General features: G+C 45.7%; 1 protein-coding gene across 1 annotated transcript in view; it reads right to left on the minus strand.

Annotated features, from left to right (window-relative positions):
• Nucleotides 1-404: 404 nt before the first annotated feature.
• Nucleotides 405-15,081, minus strand: part of HHLA1 (HERV-H LTR-associating 1) — a 33,098-nt gene continuing 18,421 nt past the window's right edge. Inside the window, exons 11-16 of the mRNA XM_039221189.1 lie at nucleotides 13,126-13,362; nucleotides 10,126-10,194; nucleotides 9,726-9,776; nucleotides 4,532-4,688; nucleotides 1,626-1,708; nucleotides 405-465 (exon numbers count right to left, since the gene is read on the minus strand). Of these exons, the coding sequence (XP_039077120.1) occupies nucleotides 422-465; nucleotides 1,626-1,708; nucleotides 4,532-4,688; nucleotides 9,726-9,776; nucleotides 10,126-10,194; nucleotides 13,126-13,362 (641 nt within the window). The 3' untranslated portion in view covers nucleotides 405-421. The remainder of the gene's footprint in view (nucleotides 466-1,625; nucleotides 1,709-4,531; nucleotides 4,689-9,725; nucleotides 9,777-10,125; nucleotides 10,195-13,125; nucleotides 13,363-15,081) is intronic.

Here is a 15,081-nt window from a genome sequence, read left to right on the forward strand (position 1 = left end):
AAATCCTATGTGACTCTCTCCAGGGCATGGGCTCACCTTTCTTTATCTACCTTGTTGTCTTCCTAAAAGCCCAAGTGTAGGTCACTCTGGATACTGTGTCAGAGTCTCAGTGCCTGGACTCATTTGTTCTTGCTAGCGTGACACCCCTCAACCCATTTCTCCCATCTCAGGATCACTCTAAGCATCGCAGGGGGTTTTTGACCATGGATTTGGGTTCTGTGCAGCCTCTAACACTTGGTCTTCCACCTTTGCAGTGTTCACAAGAGGGAAAGAATTGCTACTTCCCCAGAGAACCTCTTTCAGTTCATTGATGATCTAGCTGGAGCCTGGTGAATTTTTCAAATCCAGCCAACTCGGGCCAGGGGCCAGAGAAAAAGGATGCCGTCTCTTTATTTCTAGGTCCCATCATCCTTTCAAGGCCTCACACAGACCGGCAGATATTCCAGAGGCATTTTTGTTTTAAGGCTGGAAGAGAAAAGGAAGAGGGAATTCAAGGTACTGAGAAAGAAAGAAACACTGCATCGCCAACAGCAAGGGCCCCCGCTCCTCCCTTGGGAAGAGGTGAGGGTGTAACAGTGCAGTGGATGGGGACTCAGGAGTCCATGTCAGAGAGGAAGGGTGTGGCAAGAACCCTGCTGGTTGGCAGCTAAGTGGAGAAGGGGCCAGCTCTCAAGCCGCCACTCCACGCCCAGTGATGTGATGGCTTCCAGTTCCCCAGCTATGTCTACCTCATCTCCCCAGTTTGCATAAAGCAACTCTAAGGTCATTAATGTGTCATTCCGTAGATGTAATATGTTGTTTGTGTGAAGATTTTAATGCGGCAAGGACAAAAGAAGAGCTATTCAGTGGTAAGTAGCTAGCAAGATTTTCTGCCCGCCCCCCCATCCCTGGTAAAGGAATTTCTGTCTTGGACTGCTGAGCTTCCCAGCCCCATCGCACCCTACCTCCACCCCAGATGCTTGGCTCTTATGCTGCAGAATAAAGGCGATGTAAGTTCCTTATAGTTCCATGAGTTTTAGAAGGCAAGACTATCCTTTGACTGATAGTCCAGCTAATGGCCAAACCATAAGCTGGGAGACCAGATGTGTCAGATCAGCCGCTTTTGTGTGCAGGAGCAAGAGGGGAAACAGCTCATGTCTGGCCTCTCTGGGAGTAAATGCGGCTTTGATGCCACCAAAGACCAGGAGAGGGGTACCACACACCCCACTTCTAGCCCCTCAGGCTGCCTTCTTATTCTTGGATTATTTCTACTCATTTTGCTTTGGTCAGGGATTTCAGTGTTCACATGGGGTCTGTTTTGTTTGATTCTTCTTTGTGCATGTGTATTTTTAGCTTATACAGGAGTCAGGGAGGATGAGACACTTGTCTGAGATCACATAGAAAGCAATAGTGCTTGGCTGGGCTGACTCCTGCCCCCACCCCCATACCTAACTGCAAACATCACAGTGTTAGGCAAAGAGGAATCAGAAATACCCTCGACTCTTTTTGTCTAGATTAATGATGACTACCTGAGCTGCACCTGCTCTTTTTGGCCCCTGACGAAGATAGGACAATCACTGAATTCTAGAGCTCCTTCAGAGAAGGCATTTATTGCCAACTTACAACAAGGTCAAGTGCATACTTACTGTGTGAGTGGGGCACCCTTTTCATCCTCTGACAGATGTATGTTGCATTTTTCAGAAACCAGGAATAGTATTCAAGACAGTACCTGAAGATTCCAATTAGAGTGGAAAGCAATCACCATCCCTTTTTGGCTAGTGGAAGACAAGCATAATTTAAAAAATCACAGGCGCCTGGGTGGCTCAGTCAGTTGTGCGTCTGACTCTTGATTTCTGCTCAGGTCATGATCTCATGGTTGTGAGATCGAGCCCCATGTTGGGCTCTGCACTGAGTATGGAGCCTGCTTGGGATTCTCTCTCTCCCTCTCTCTCTCTCTCTGCCCTCTGTCCAATCCCTCCTCTACTCAAAATTTTTTAAAAAATGTCATAGCGACCAATTATTCACAGCAAGAACCCCCTTTCCATCTTTAAAGGATGTGGGGGGAGGGGCAGAGGATGAGCCTGAGTAGGGACCAAGCTTAGACTCCAGAGTGAAAATGATGTATTTTTAGTCTTGGCATCATCGCTTCCTAGACTCAATTCCGTGGGCCTTGTTTTTTTCATATACTTACAAGAGGCCATAATAGCACCTACGCTCACCTGGTATCACAGGGATTAAGTGAAATAACATTTGCCCAGTTTCTGAGCAGGACCAGGGTTGCAACAGGTGCTCAGCAAATGACGATGTTCATTTATGTATTTTTGGGGTGAGGTGGGGGGAGAGCGCAGGGCTGTTACTGTTAAAACAAGGCATCAAGTCCTTACAAGATAGTATCCTACTCTCTGCTGGGGCTTCAGAGATCTCTTCAAAGCACTTAAGGGAAGGAGCACTGAGAACATTACTAGGAAGAAGAGCTTTTGGTGCAGACTGTGCTGCTGGCTCACCGCGGGGCTCCGGAATATGCTGCCCTGTCAATCCCTCCTGGGCTACATCAGGAGGCGGGGCCAACCAGCTTCTACTTTCTCTCCCATCGTTCTGTGATTCCGGCATTCCTTGGGGAACAACTAACTGCTCAAGTAAAGCCTCTTGTAAAGATTTCCAGGGCTCCATCACCCTCAATTTATAGCACACCTGAGAGACGGAGGAAACTAGGGCACAGAGATGAACTGATTTGCCTGAGGACACACTGCTCACAAGAGACAGGGTGGGTTTTTACCCAGGTGATCCGTTTCATGCCAGAACACAGTGCTATTCTGATGAGGCCACCCCCATTTTGTGGGGAAACACACTGAGGCTCAGAGAGATTAAATGACAAGCCTACCTAGCTTATAAGTGGCAGCGCCTAAATTTAAACCTAGGTTCTGCTTGGTTTCAACCCCACCCCTCCATACAGCACACTAACCTACCTACTAGCTTTGAGGGCCTGGCTCTGTGGCTGAATCCTTCCCCCACTCAGCTAGCTTGGCAGTGTGCAAGCGTGACAAGGTTTTCTTCTAATAGCCACAAATTGCTTGCTTGGAAAGCTTCCAAAACATGGGCACCTAGTGGCTCAGTTGGTTAAGCACCTGACTACGGCTCAGGTCATGATCTCATGGTCTGTGAGTTCGAACCCCACATCGGGTTCTGTGTTGACAGCTCGGAGCCTGGAGCCTGCTTCTGATTCTGCGTCTCTCTCCCTCTCCGGATGGAGGAAGCATCCACACGGATTAAGGGATTCAAGGCAAGGACACAGCAAAAACAGGCTACAAACCCGGACAGGGTTCAGAGCCAGTGGGTGACGGAGATTTGAAATGCTGGAGGGTCATGAGTGGACTTGGAAAGTAACATTAAAGATCTGAGAGATTGGCCCCAGACCACCGGAGCAGAAGTATTTAGCCATGTTTGTGTGGTTCTGGATTTACAACCAAGAATAAACGCCAGAAGAAGGGGTAGAATGTCATCATCAAGGGCGAGAAGATGTCCACACCTAGAACTTCTAATATGAAGCAGGGTCTGCCTTCTCAATTTCTTTTTACAATCTTCACATTTGGCCAGCAGATGGCTGCTAGGGATATAGAAAGATCCGGAATTAAGATGGACATACCCTCTGACTATTCTCTTCTTTGTTTTTTTTTTAAAGACAATACATCTTTTATTATTATTATTTTTGAAAGACAATTTATTGCCAAGGTAGCTAACATACAGTGTGTAAGTGTGTTCCTGGTTTTGGGGGTAGATTCCTATGATTCATCGCTTACATACAACACCTGGTGCTCATCCCAACAAGTGCCCCCCTCAATGCCCATCACCCATTTTCCCCTCTCCCCCACCCACCCCCAACAACCTTCAGTTCGTTCTCTGTATTTAAGAATCTCTTATGGTTTGCCTCCCTCCCTCTCTGTTTGTAACTATTTTTTTCACCTTCCCTTCCCACTTGGTCTTCTGTTAAGTTTCTCAAGCTCCACATGTGAGTGAAAACATTATCATATCTGTCTCTCTGACGGACTTATTTCACTCAGCATAATACCCTCCAGTTCCATCCACATTATTGCAAATGGCGAGATTTCATTCTTTCTCATTGCCTGGTAGTATTCCAATGTATATATAAACCACATCAACTGATGAATGAATAAAGAAGATGTGGCTTTTATATACAACAGACTCTCTGACTATTCTGGCAAATCTCACCAGGCTGAGGCCCTGGGGACTCCAGGACCCCTCGAAGTCCTATGTAATCATTCCACCAGGTGTGACTCAGCTTGACTTGACTCAACTCAGATGCCTTTGCAATGTCAAGTCCTGCACTGAGTTCTGAGGACCCAGGAATGAATGAGGTTCTATCCTGGCTACCAAGGAAGTGAGGATCCCGTAGAAGACTCACTGGACAGCTGATTCCCTGATGTACCCCCAGTCACCTGTCTCCACCTGGTCAACCCGTGGCCAGCAGAGCAGCCACACAGCATGAGTAGCCTCTAAATACCGACTGGGAAAAGCAGCAACTGGCTCAGGTTACCTCGTGGCCTCCAATCCGGGGTCTCTCTTCTGGGTCACACAGAGGCATTGCTGGAAAAAGCGACACAGCTCCATCAGGCAAGGTTTGAGCTTGTGGATGGCCGAGGTGAGGGGGGCAGCTGTGACGGCCCCCTCTTCAAGGAGCAGCTGAGGACACCCTGGAAGATGCAACCCCAGACCACTGCAATCAGCAAGGGTTTAGCAAGCCTCCTCCCTCTGTCTGTGCTTAGTGGATAGCGTCTCCCCTGACCTCAGGTGGCTCTGAGACAGACAGGTCACACAGCGTAGCTTCATCAGTGCCCAGAAGAGCCGTGGTGAGAATGCAAGAGACAGGTGGAGAAGGCCAACTGAGAGCAAATATTAAAAAGGGATCTAAAGCATTAAACAAAAATGGATCAGGTGGAGGCATTTCTAGTGTGAGAGGTAGATGATATGGTGACTCATATCATGGAAGGGGATGGTTTGCTGATAGGGAAATGGAGAATAATTTGATGGTGCAGTGGGTACGGGGTGTCAGTATGTGTGTGTGCACGTGTGTGAGTGTGTGCAGGCATGGGTATAGGTGTTTTGCATGGGGATGAGGGCATATGTATGCACCTGTGTGTGTGACTGTGTACACGTGCATGGGTATATGTTACCAGGTGGTGATCAGCAGGATGAAATGAGAAGATTTACACAAAGCATCTTGCAAAGTTCCTGGTATGGAATATACAATAAATAATAGCAATTATTATTGACGGATTAAAAATGCATTAAGCATTCACTACATGCTGGGCAGTAATAGACACAAGAGATACAACAATAAATAAGAAGGAAAAGAGGCTTTCTCTTACAGAGCTCACCTTCTAGTGATTTAAAGGTTATATTAGGATATTGATCATAATCTTCCAATGAAGCGTCATTAGTTATTATCCAGAAAAGTGATTTAAAACCCGGAAATGAGTTCTGGGTATTGTCCAGCAGACTCTGTGGGGATTATCTGGTTATGTAAAAGTACGTGCCTTTGATTGATTTATTGAGTAAGTTTTTACAACTCTGAAGAGGTTAACTGATAGCAATGTGAATGACTTGTGTGTGAGAGGAATGCAAATAATTCCTTTCCATAAGCAATGTAAATGAATTTTGTGTGGTAAAGGTGCAATTGATTTTTGTCTAGTAAAAAACAAAGAATTTATTGCTGTAGGATATCTATTAGCAAATTTATTTCTAAATTCCTAGGACCGACTATAAAAATCCCTGTTCTTCAAACTCTCTGTTGAACGAATCTTAATTAATTCATTAACTAATGGTTGAATAATATCTCTGACATGCGTTCATTTCCTATTTTTATGAGTCATGTTTTTACCTTTTTGAAAATTATAATTTAGCAGGTTTATAGATATATTTTTTGATTTTTATTTTTAATTCCAGTGTAGTTAACAGTGTTATATTAGTCTCAGGTGTACAATATAATAATTCAACAATTTCACACATTACTCAGTGTTCATCAAGATAAGTGTAGTCTTAATCCCCATCACCTGTTTCTCTCATTCCCTACCCACTGCCCCTCTGGTAATCATCTGTTTGTCCTCTATAGTTAAGAGTTTGTTTCTTGGTTTCTCTCTCTCCCTCTCTCCCCCTGCCTTCTCTTGCTCTCCCTCTGTTTTGTTTTCCCTTGCTTGTTTGTTTTGACTCTTAAATTCCATATAAGAGTGAAATCATATGGTATTTGTCTTTCTCTGACTTAATTTCACTTAGCATTATACTCCGTAGCTCCATCCGTGTTGTTGCAAAGGGCAAGATTTCATTCTTTTTATGGCTAATACTCTATTGTATATGTATACAACATCTTCTTTATCCACTCATCTATCAGTTATATATTTATTAAAGTGGAAACAGGGCTTACAATGTTAGAAAGAGATTTCATTAAAAATGTAGGAAGGAATTGTATTTTGAATTTTATCCTGAGTCAGAACAGTCAACCCTTGGGGTGCTTGGGTGGCTCATCGGTTAAGTGTCTGACTTCAGCTCAGGTCATGATTTCACGGTTCATGAGTTCGAGCCCCGCATCGGGCTCTGTGCTGACAGCTCAGAGCCTGAAGCCTGCTTCAGATTCTGTGTCTCCCTCTCTCTCTTCTCCTCCCCTGCTCGTGCTCTCTCTCAAGAAATAAATAAACATTAAAAACAATTTTAAAAAAAGAACAGTCAACTCTCCAGAACACTTATCAATTTTTGTAACGAGGCTATGACTTTTTGCCTTGACTTACTGAGCACGTGCTGTGTATCAGGTACTTACCTAAGTTCTGTACCTACATTATGTCATTCAATCCTCATAAAAACATGTAATGTAGATATCAGAAGTACTGTTTTATAGAAGAGGACACTGAGGGTCTGAATGATTCTGCAATTTGATTAGTTACACAGTAGTTAGTGACTTTGGCATGACCTGAGTCTGGAGCCTCTGCTCACAACCACCACACTTTATGGCTTGAACATCCTTAACGTTCCTGATGCTCAATATCCATGTCCCGCCCCCCAGCCTCTCCCATGCTTCTCCATCTCAGGAATTGGTCTTTGCTGCTCAGTAGTGCGAACTGGGGACTGATGTTTGGTTACCTCCCGGTGATCCTCTACCATAATCACACCCTCTTGGATCTGTCTCTTGAACACCACTCGAGTCTCTGATTGCACACAACCAGCCCCCAGCTCCAGCTCCCGTCATCTCTGGCTGTGGTTAGTACGAGTCTCCTCACCAGTAACGCTGCTCCTCTCCTCCCCTCTTAAGCCTCCACTCCGCAGCCAGAGAAAACTTTCTGCACCACAAATCTGACCATGTCCCTTCCACTTGTCTGACGAGAGGTCCACACGTCTTCTGTGGCCCTGGGGACTTCCCCCTTGCCAGCCTCTGCACCCTCACTCCTCATCACTCTTTCCTGTAGCATCAGAACTCCAGCCACAGGGAATTTCTCAGCCCTTGGAAAACATCATCCTTTCCTGCCTTTGGATAAGCTGCACCTCTGCTTAGAATGCTTATTTAGAGGCAGCCTTGTTCAAATGCCTCTTTCTTTCTTTTTTTTCTTCTTTTAGGTTTATTTATTTATTCTGAGAGAGAGAGTGCAAGCAGGGAAGGGACAGAGAGAGAGAGAGAAAGAGAGAGGGAGAGAATCCCAAGCAGGCTCCACACTCAACAGTGCGTAGCCTGATGCAGTGCTTGAACTCACAAACTGTAAGACCGTGACCTGAGTTGAGATCAAGAGTCAGACACTTTACCGACTGAGCCACCCAGGAGTCCCAGATGCCTCTTTCATAATCAGTGAAAACTTCTTGAACGATTCCTCCAGATGGAGCTAATCTCCTCTCTGCATGCACACAGCATTTATCCCTTTTCCTCTAAAGAGCCTTCCCAATTTCTTCCTCAAACTGTGATTATTTTGTACAAATGGAGAATCTTGGGAGAGAGTATCTAGAAGGTTGGAATGAGCCCAGGCTTTGGATTTAGACAAATCTAGGCTCAAAATATAGTTACTTTTTATCTGTAGTGTTCACCGAAATTGCTTGATGAAGGTAACGTTACCTACCTTGCAGAATTATTGCAAAAAGAAAAAGTCAAAATAGGCTTAGCACGGTGCCTGGGAAATAGTAGGAGTTCAATAAACATTCATCGCATGGATGAATGAGTAAATCTCAGAAGACTTTGTGGCATGGTGTGTGTGTGTGTGTGTGTGTGTGTGTGTGTGTGTGTGTGTGAATGGAAACAATTATTCACTGCATCTTAGATTTATATTACCTATCTGATGGGTAGTTGGATGGATGGGTAGAAAGACAGAGATAGATACATGAGAGATGATAGACAGATAGATGAGAGATGATAGATAGGTAGGTGATATATAGATGATATATAGAGCTATATAAGTAGATATAGATACAGATAAAGATATAGATACAGATTGTTTTATTTATTTTTTTTAATTTTTTATTTATTTCTAGAAGAGAGAGAGAGACAGCGTGAGCAGGGGAGGGTCAGAGAGAGAGAGGGAGTGACAGACTGAAACAGGCTCCAGGCTCTGAGCTGGCAGTCAGCACAGAGCCCGACGCGGGGCTCGAACCCACAAACCGTGAGATCATGACCTAAGCGAAAGTCGGACGCTTAACCGACAAAGCCACCCAGGCGCCCCAAATACAGATTGTTTTAAAAACAGTTAACTTGTTTTCTAAAACTCAGGCCGACAACTGCCCTTATCTCCACGAATAGTGTGTTTCTTTAGAACCTCTAGGGGGAAGATGGCTATAATTTCTTTTGCCAGTACCATCGTGGCTTTGTGTCTGAAAGGCCATTTCACTGCAGGTCGGGAGGGGGTGGAAGCAGATCTTTGGTGTATGAAAATAGAGAGCATGTGGTCTCCAGGAGTTTAATAATGCTCTGCTGACATATGACCGCATAGTCCAGGAACATTCAGGAAATTAGTATAGAAAGGCGTCTATGGAGTAGGAGGGGCCTGAAGATTCAACCTGCTTTGAAGGACTCACTCTGTATCAATTTCTGTTTTACAGAACAGAAAGGAAGAGAGCGAGGGAGGCATCCAAAAGTGGAAAGAAGCCATGCAAACCCCAGACACTGAAGCCCTGAGCCTCTTGGAGGAATCTCAAAAACCGAGCCTTGAAGCCCCAGACAGAAGTTTCCTTGAGAATTCCATAAAAATTAAAGTGTCAAGGATGGGGGAGACAGGGTGTCCTTTAAGATGGAACAAAAACATACACTGCGCCCGGCGAATGGGGGTTGAATTTTGGAGTCATCCTGTACCCCTTCCGCTGTCCCCGTGGACATAGGACTCATTAAAAGAACAGCCTCTGTTTGGGAAAGCACACAGCACCTTGCTCAATAGGCATTCACTAGACAAAGGTAGATTGGATTAAGTTCTGCGGAGCTCTGTAGTTCCAAATCTCTTCCACACACATTATCTTACTCAATATAAAACCCGGGGGGAATAAAGGCAGTTTTGGTGCCCGCAGTAATTGTTATTATTCTTACTTCCCAGCCGAGGATGCTGAATTCCTGAAGCTGAGCGCAGGAGCCCCCCGCAGCAGTAAATGGCAGAGCTGGGATGGAATTCCAGCAGCCTGAATCTAAACTTATCCACCAGACCTCTTTTTATTGCACGACACAACCTCGTTCCAAGCAAAGGAAAACAACAGAGCGTCAGGCTGCTGGAACGTACTGGAAGCCTGGTGGGGCCCCGGGGCCAGGGCGGGCTCTCCTCCAGGGGCCACTGGCCAGGGCAAAAGGGCGTCACCTGCATGGGGCAAGAATGGCCTTGCAGAAGTCAGCATGAACTGGCCTTGGGCTTTACACACAACTGGAGAATAATAGTGCCTTCAGGAAAAAGAGTTCTGATCTCTAGGGAGACTGTAGCCTAGAAAGAGGGAGTGCTTTGTGCAAACCACAGGGCCATTTCACGAAGAAGCCAGACTTACAAACCAGTCCTCTGTCCCTTTTCCTGTGAGAACCAGTACAATATAGTGACCAGCTTGGTCAGCCTGCGGGCAGCCCTGTCCTTCAAAGCCCCTGCCCCGAAGCTACGTGGTGTCAGGGTTCTCTTCCCAGACGCACGACCTTACCTGTCTGTGGGGACCTAGGGGCCGGTGCCTTGGTTGGATTCGGAGTCTCTGTGCCAGGGGTGACGGTTCCTGGGATGAAATGAGAAAGGTGTGAGCTTGTGGTTTTGTGTGTTTGTAATTTTTTTAAAGTTTATTTACTTTGAGAGAGAGAAAGAGAGAATGGAGAGGGGCAGAAAGAGGGGGAGAGAGACACGATCCCAAGCAGGCTCGGCGCTGTCAGTGCAGAGCCCAATACGGGGCTCGAACCCATGAACTGTGAGATCATGACCTGAGCTGAGATCAAGAGCCGGACGCTTAACTGACTGAGCCGCCCAGGTGCCCTGAGCCTGGATTTACTCTCGGATGCCCGATGGGGGGGAAGAGGCCCAGTGCCACAGATCCTGCCCTAGTCAACCAATGGTGGCTGTTAAGCCGGGTACACTGCAGGGCGGTGAGGGTGCAGACCTGAGTAGGAAACAGAGCATGCAAGGAGGCGCTTCCAGGGTAGGGGAGGAAACGGGCAACGAGTGCCATTGGAAACCCGCTGATACTGGTATGAGACGATGAAGTGGACAGGAGAGCAGGGCGTGGCACGGGCAGCGTCCAAGCATCGCCGCTCCTGGGTGAAGCAAATGTGCTTTTCCCTCCTCTGAGTCCGTGCGCACACTCACTCCGTCCCCACCCTTATAAACCGCCTGGCATCTTCACGCTCCAGCACGGGCTCATCTCAACATCAACAATCCTCTTGATGGGGTTCCTAAAGTCCTGGTTAAGGGCCACTTCGGGACATGATCCTTGCCCTCAAGATCCTGCCGTCAAACTGGCAACACGGCCTTCTTGCAGGGGGTGAGGGAGAGGGAGGTGGACCAGGGGTGAGGCTGAGAGGCACACGAGCAGAGAATGGAGGCTGGGGATTCCCAGCCTTCCAGGCCGAGCTGGGCAGCACCACGCACTTACAGACGACTATGCTCAGCAGGCACACCTCCACCGGGGGGGTCTTGCCAGTTTCTTCAAGTGAGTCTACATCATTTTTAGATTCCTCTTCAGGCGCGGGACTCATCAGCGGTAAGCCCTGAACCCACAAGGCGTCAACTGATGCTTGCTACCTGAGTGTGTTTCTATGTAGTTCTAGAAACCGAGCACCTTTCACTGCAACCCAAACTCAGAGTTTACTCGTCTGTGATTGCTATTTGCAGTTGAACAAAATGACTGCAGCATTGCCGATGATTACAGGTGAGAGGGACCCAGGGCAAAGGCTCTGCTCTGCTGGCGTCCTGTTTGCCTCTGCCCTTTGGGAAGCGGGTCTCCATGAGTTGGCCGCCATGCTGCGCCGTGGGTGCCGTGGGACCAGTTGGTAGGAGTTGCCATTCACTGGGTGGTTCCAAGGTGCTGTGTGCTGAGCTCAACACCTTACCCCGGCCACCTGATTCAGTCCTCACAGCCACTCTGAAAGCAGGTATCTCCTCCCCCGTTTTGAAGATGAAAAAAAAAAACAGGCCTCAGAGAGATCAAGAGAAGTGCCTGAGGACAGATAGCGATGGTGGAATCAGGATTTCAACCCTGCTGTGTCTGAAATAAAGACTAGAGCGCATCGCCCCAGGGCCGTGCTGGATCCTGACAACCGGCTAGCCAAACCAAACGTGTTAGCCTTTAGTTTTCCTGTGCAATCATGGGAGGTACCGCTCCGATTATGGCTGCCAAACGTGCGTTCCCACGTCTGTTTGTGCAATTGAGATTTTGAGCCTAGAGTCAAGACTTTGCATTTATGCCCTCTGTTCCTTAAGAAATGTAGGTAGTTCAGCACATTTTTCCTGAGTGCCTGCTGTGTTTCATGAGAACTGGAGATTAAAGACTCAGGCCCTTGAGGAGAGCATGGCCCAGAGGGAGGAAGGTCAAGTTAATGAATACTGAACACAGCAATGATGAGTGTTACGATGTACCCACTATGGTGAGCGTGGATGAAGGGCCACGGGCTGCAGATTCCAGAGGAAGTGATTTTAAAAACAAATATAATAAAACTTTTGTATTTGATTATAGGAGTAGAAAATATAGAAAATTCGTGCCAGTGGAGTGAAGAAAAATAAAAATCATATCTACTTCCCAAATACGGTTAAGGTTAATATGTTGTGAAGTTTTTCCAGTCTTACTTTGTTCCATCTTCTATTTTCTGTGTGTATTTATTACATACCCATATACACAGATACATCTAGAAATGTATCTAGAAGTGCAAAATTGGGATCACAGTTGATAATTTTTCTCTTGCTTTTGTCATAACTTTGGTTTTCCTGATAGTAAAAATGATTACATTACTAATGTATATATAATTACATATGTGTATGTAATTAATGAATACACTACCTTACATTGCATATACAGCATGTATATGTGATTGACGTAATAACATTGATACATAGTAATACTACACCAAAAAAGGAAGTTGAATTTTCTGGAATGAACCATGTTGGCTTTTACTGGTCACTTGTTTCATGGACAGTGAAAAAAGGGAGAAGAAGACATTGGAAAGTGGGCACGTAAAAGAGAGAAGATGAGGGAGATTCCCGCGAAGAAGGAGTTTTCATCATTCATTCATTCAGTCATTCACTCATTCACTCATTCAAGTTGAGAGGAAGAGGGTTGGGGTAAAGAGAAGGAAGAGAGAGTTCAGCTTATGGTTACTAATTATGGTGCTAACTCTTCTGTATGTGCATTACATTTTAAAAGTTTAGAAAAAGTGGGGCACCTGGGTGGCTAGTTAACTGACTAGTTAAGCGTCCGACTTAGGGTCAGGTCATGATCTCATGGTTCACAAGTTCGAGCCCCACGTCAGGCTTTGTGCTGACAGCTCGGAACCTGGAGCCTGTTTCAGATTCTGTGTCTCCCTCTCTCTCTGTCCCTCCCCTACTCATGCTCTCTCTCTCTCTCAAAAATAAATAGGCATAAAAACTTTTAAAAACACAAAAATAAAAGTTTAGAAAATGTTTTAAAACAGACACTGCTAACTTTAGTGAGCATCCCTCTCACCTGAGGCTGGGCTGGCCTGGGAGCTGCTGCTGTGTGTGGCCGCTGTCTCAGCAGGTGGCCCAGAAAGGCTTCTCATGGTCACGGCCTCTGCAGATGTCGGCGTGGAGGACGGTGTTCCCCAGGGAGGCCCTCCAGGTGCTTTCTCACCCATGGTCTGAGCCCAGGGCACAGGTAGGTTGGAAGTCCACGCCTGCCTGTAGGCGGTCACCCATGGAGTCCCGGACCCCCTCCTGGTAGCTGCACATGAGGTAGTAACAGGGACTTTTAATTCTTGACCATTTTGATTCAGATATAAATGGAATACTCCATGGCAATGAGAAAGAATGAAATCTGGCCATGTGTAGCAACGTGGATGGACCTTGAGGGTGTTATGCTGAGCGAAATAAATCAGGCAGAAAAGGACAGATACCATATGTTTGCACGTATAGGAGGATTAGGAGGAACTTAACTGAGGACCATGGGGGAGAGAAGGGGGGAAATGGTGGGGGAAAGGGAGAGAGGCAAACCATGAGAGACTCTTGAATGCTGAGAATAAACTGAGGGCTGATGGATGTGGGGGGAGGGAAAGGGGGGAGATGGGCATGGAGGAGGGCACTTGGGATGAGCACTAGGTGTTATATGGAAACCAACTTGACAATAAACTATTTAAAAAGAAAGTAAAACATCTCATTATGTCAGTTTCCCACATAAGCATTTATTGTTAATAAAGAAAATTGCAAACAGCAAAAAAAAAAAATAATAATAAAATCTAGAAAGAAAGAAAGAAAGAAAGAAAGAAAGAAAGAAAGAAACCCACAAATCCCTTGAACATCCAAACAATCAGCTGAAGTGTGTGTTTGGGGAAGCCTGGGCTTTCTCAGAGTGAAGAGCACATTTCTCATCTCACGATCTAGTGGAAAGGTGATGGGGTTTGAGGTGAGGAAACCTGGAGGGGAAATTCTGTACTTGCCGCCCCCATATTGTGAAATCTGGGACAAGTGACTTCACTTTTTTTTTTTTTTTTTTGGTGTTATCATTAAAATGGAGATGATGATAATGCTACTAATAACAATACAACGTCACGGCATTGTGAGGAAAAACAATCTTCTCTTGCTGGCCTTTTAAACAACTGCTGCGAGTTCTCCTTGCTCATTTCCATGATAGGGATTAAAATTATTTTTTTCAAGTTTTTAAAACTAACCCCTTGGGTGCCTGGGTGGCTCAGTCAGTTCAACATCTAACTTCAGCTCAGCTCATGATCTTGCGGTTTGTGAGTTCGAGCCCCACGTCGGGCTCTGTGGTGACAGCTCAGAGCCTGGAGCCTGCTTCAGATCCTGTGTCTCCCTCCCTCTGTGCCCCTCCCCTGCTCGCACTCTGCCCTGTCTCTCCCTCAATAAATAAATAAACATTTTAAAAAATTACAAAATTAAAAAATATTTAGATTTCTCATCCAGAACATTGTATATCACTTCATTTATTTAAATATGCATGTATTTCTCCCGCTAAAGTTTTATAGTTTTTCTTGCATAAAATTTTTCTTGCTAGGCTTAGCTATAGCTAAGTCTTTTATCATTTTTCTTGCCACTGGCCATCACATCATTTTTTAAAAATATTATTCTGGGAAACTTTCTAATTATGTGTAATTGTCATGATATTGACTATGGGACTAATTTTCCTTGTTCTTGTTTTCTTGCCCATCTGACTCCCATCGGTTCTCACCTCCTCTGGGAAGCCTCCTCCCTGGACTCTTCAGGACAATAGCTCTTTGTAGCTTAGATCCTAACTATCAGTTTACTTGCCCGTGTCTCCCTCCCTGGTCTGCAAGCTCAGATACGAAAGGGAACATTGACAGAGCTGAGTTTTCAACAGCCAGCTTATTAGAGTCTGGTATTAAATACACGTCTTGATGAATGAATGGATGAATGAATGAATCCTGTGACTCTGGTCCCTTGTCGGGACTCACTGAGACACTTTGGC

The sequence above is a fragment of the Hyaena hyaena genome, unplaced genomic scaffold (assembly GCF_003009895.1).
Source record: "Hyaena hyaena isolate Hyena2069 unplaced genomic scaffold, ASM300989v1 scaffold_954, whole genome shotgun sequence".
Classification (NCBI taxonomy): domain Eukaryota; kingdom Metazoa; phylum Chordata; class Mammalia; order Carnivora; family Hyaenidae; genus Hyaena; species Hyaena hyaena.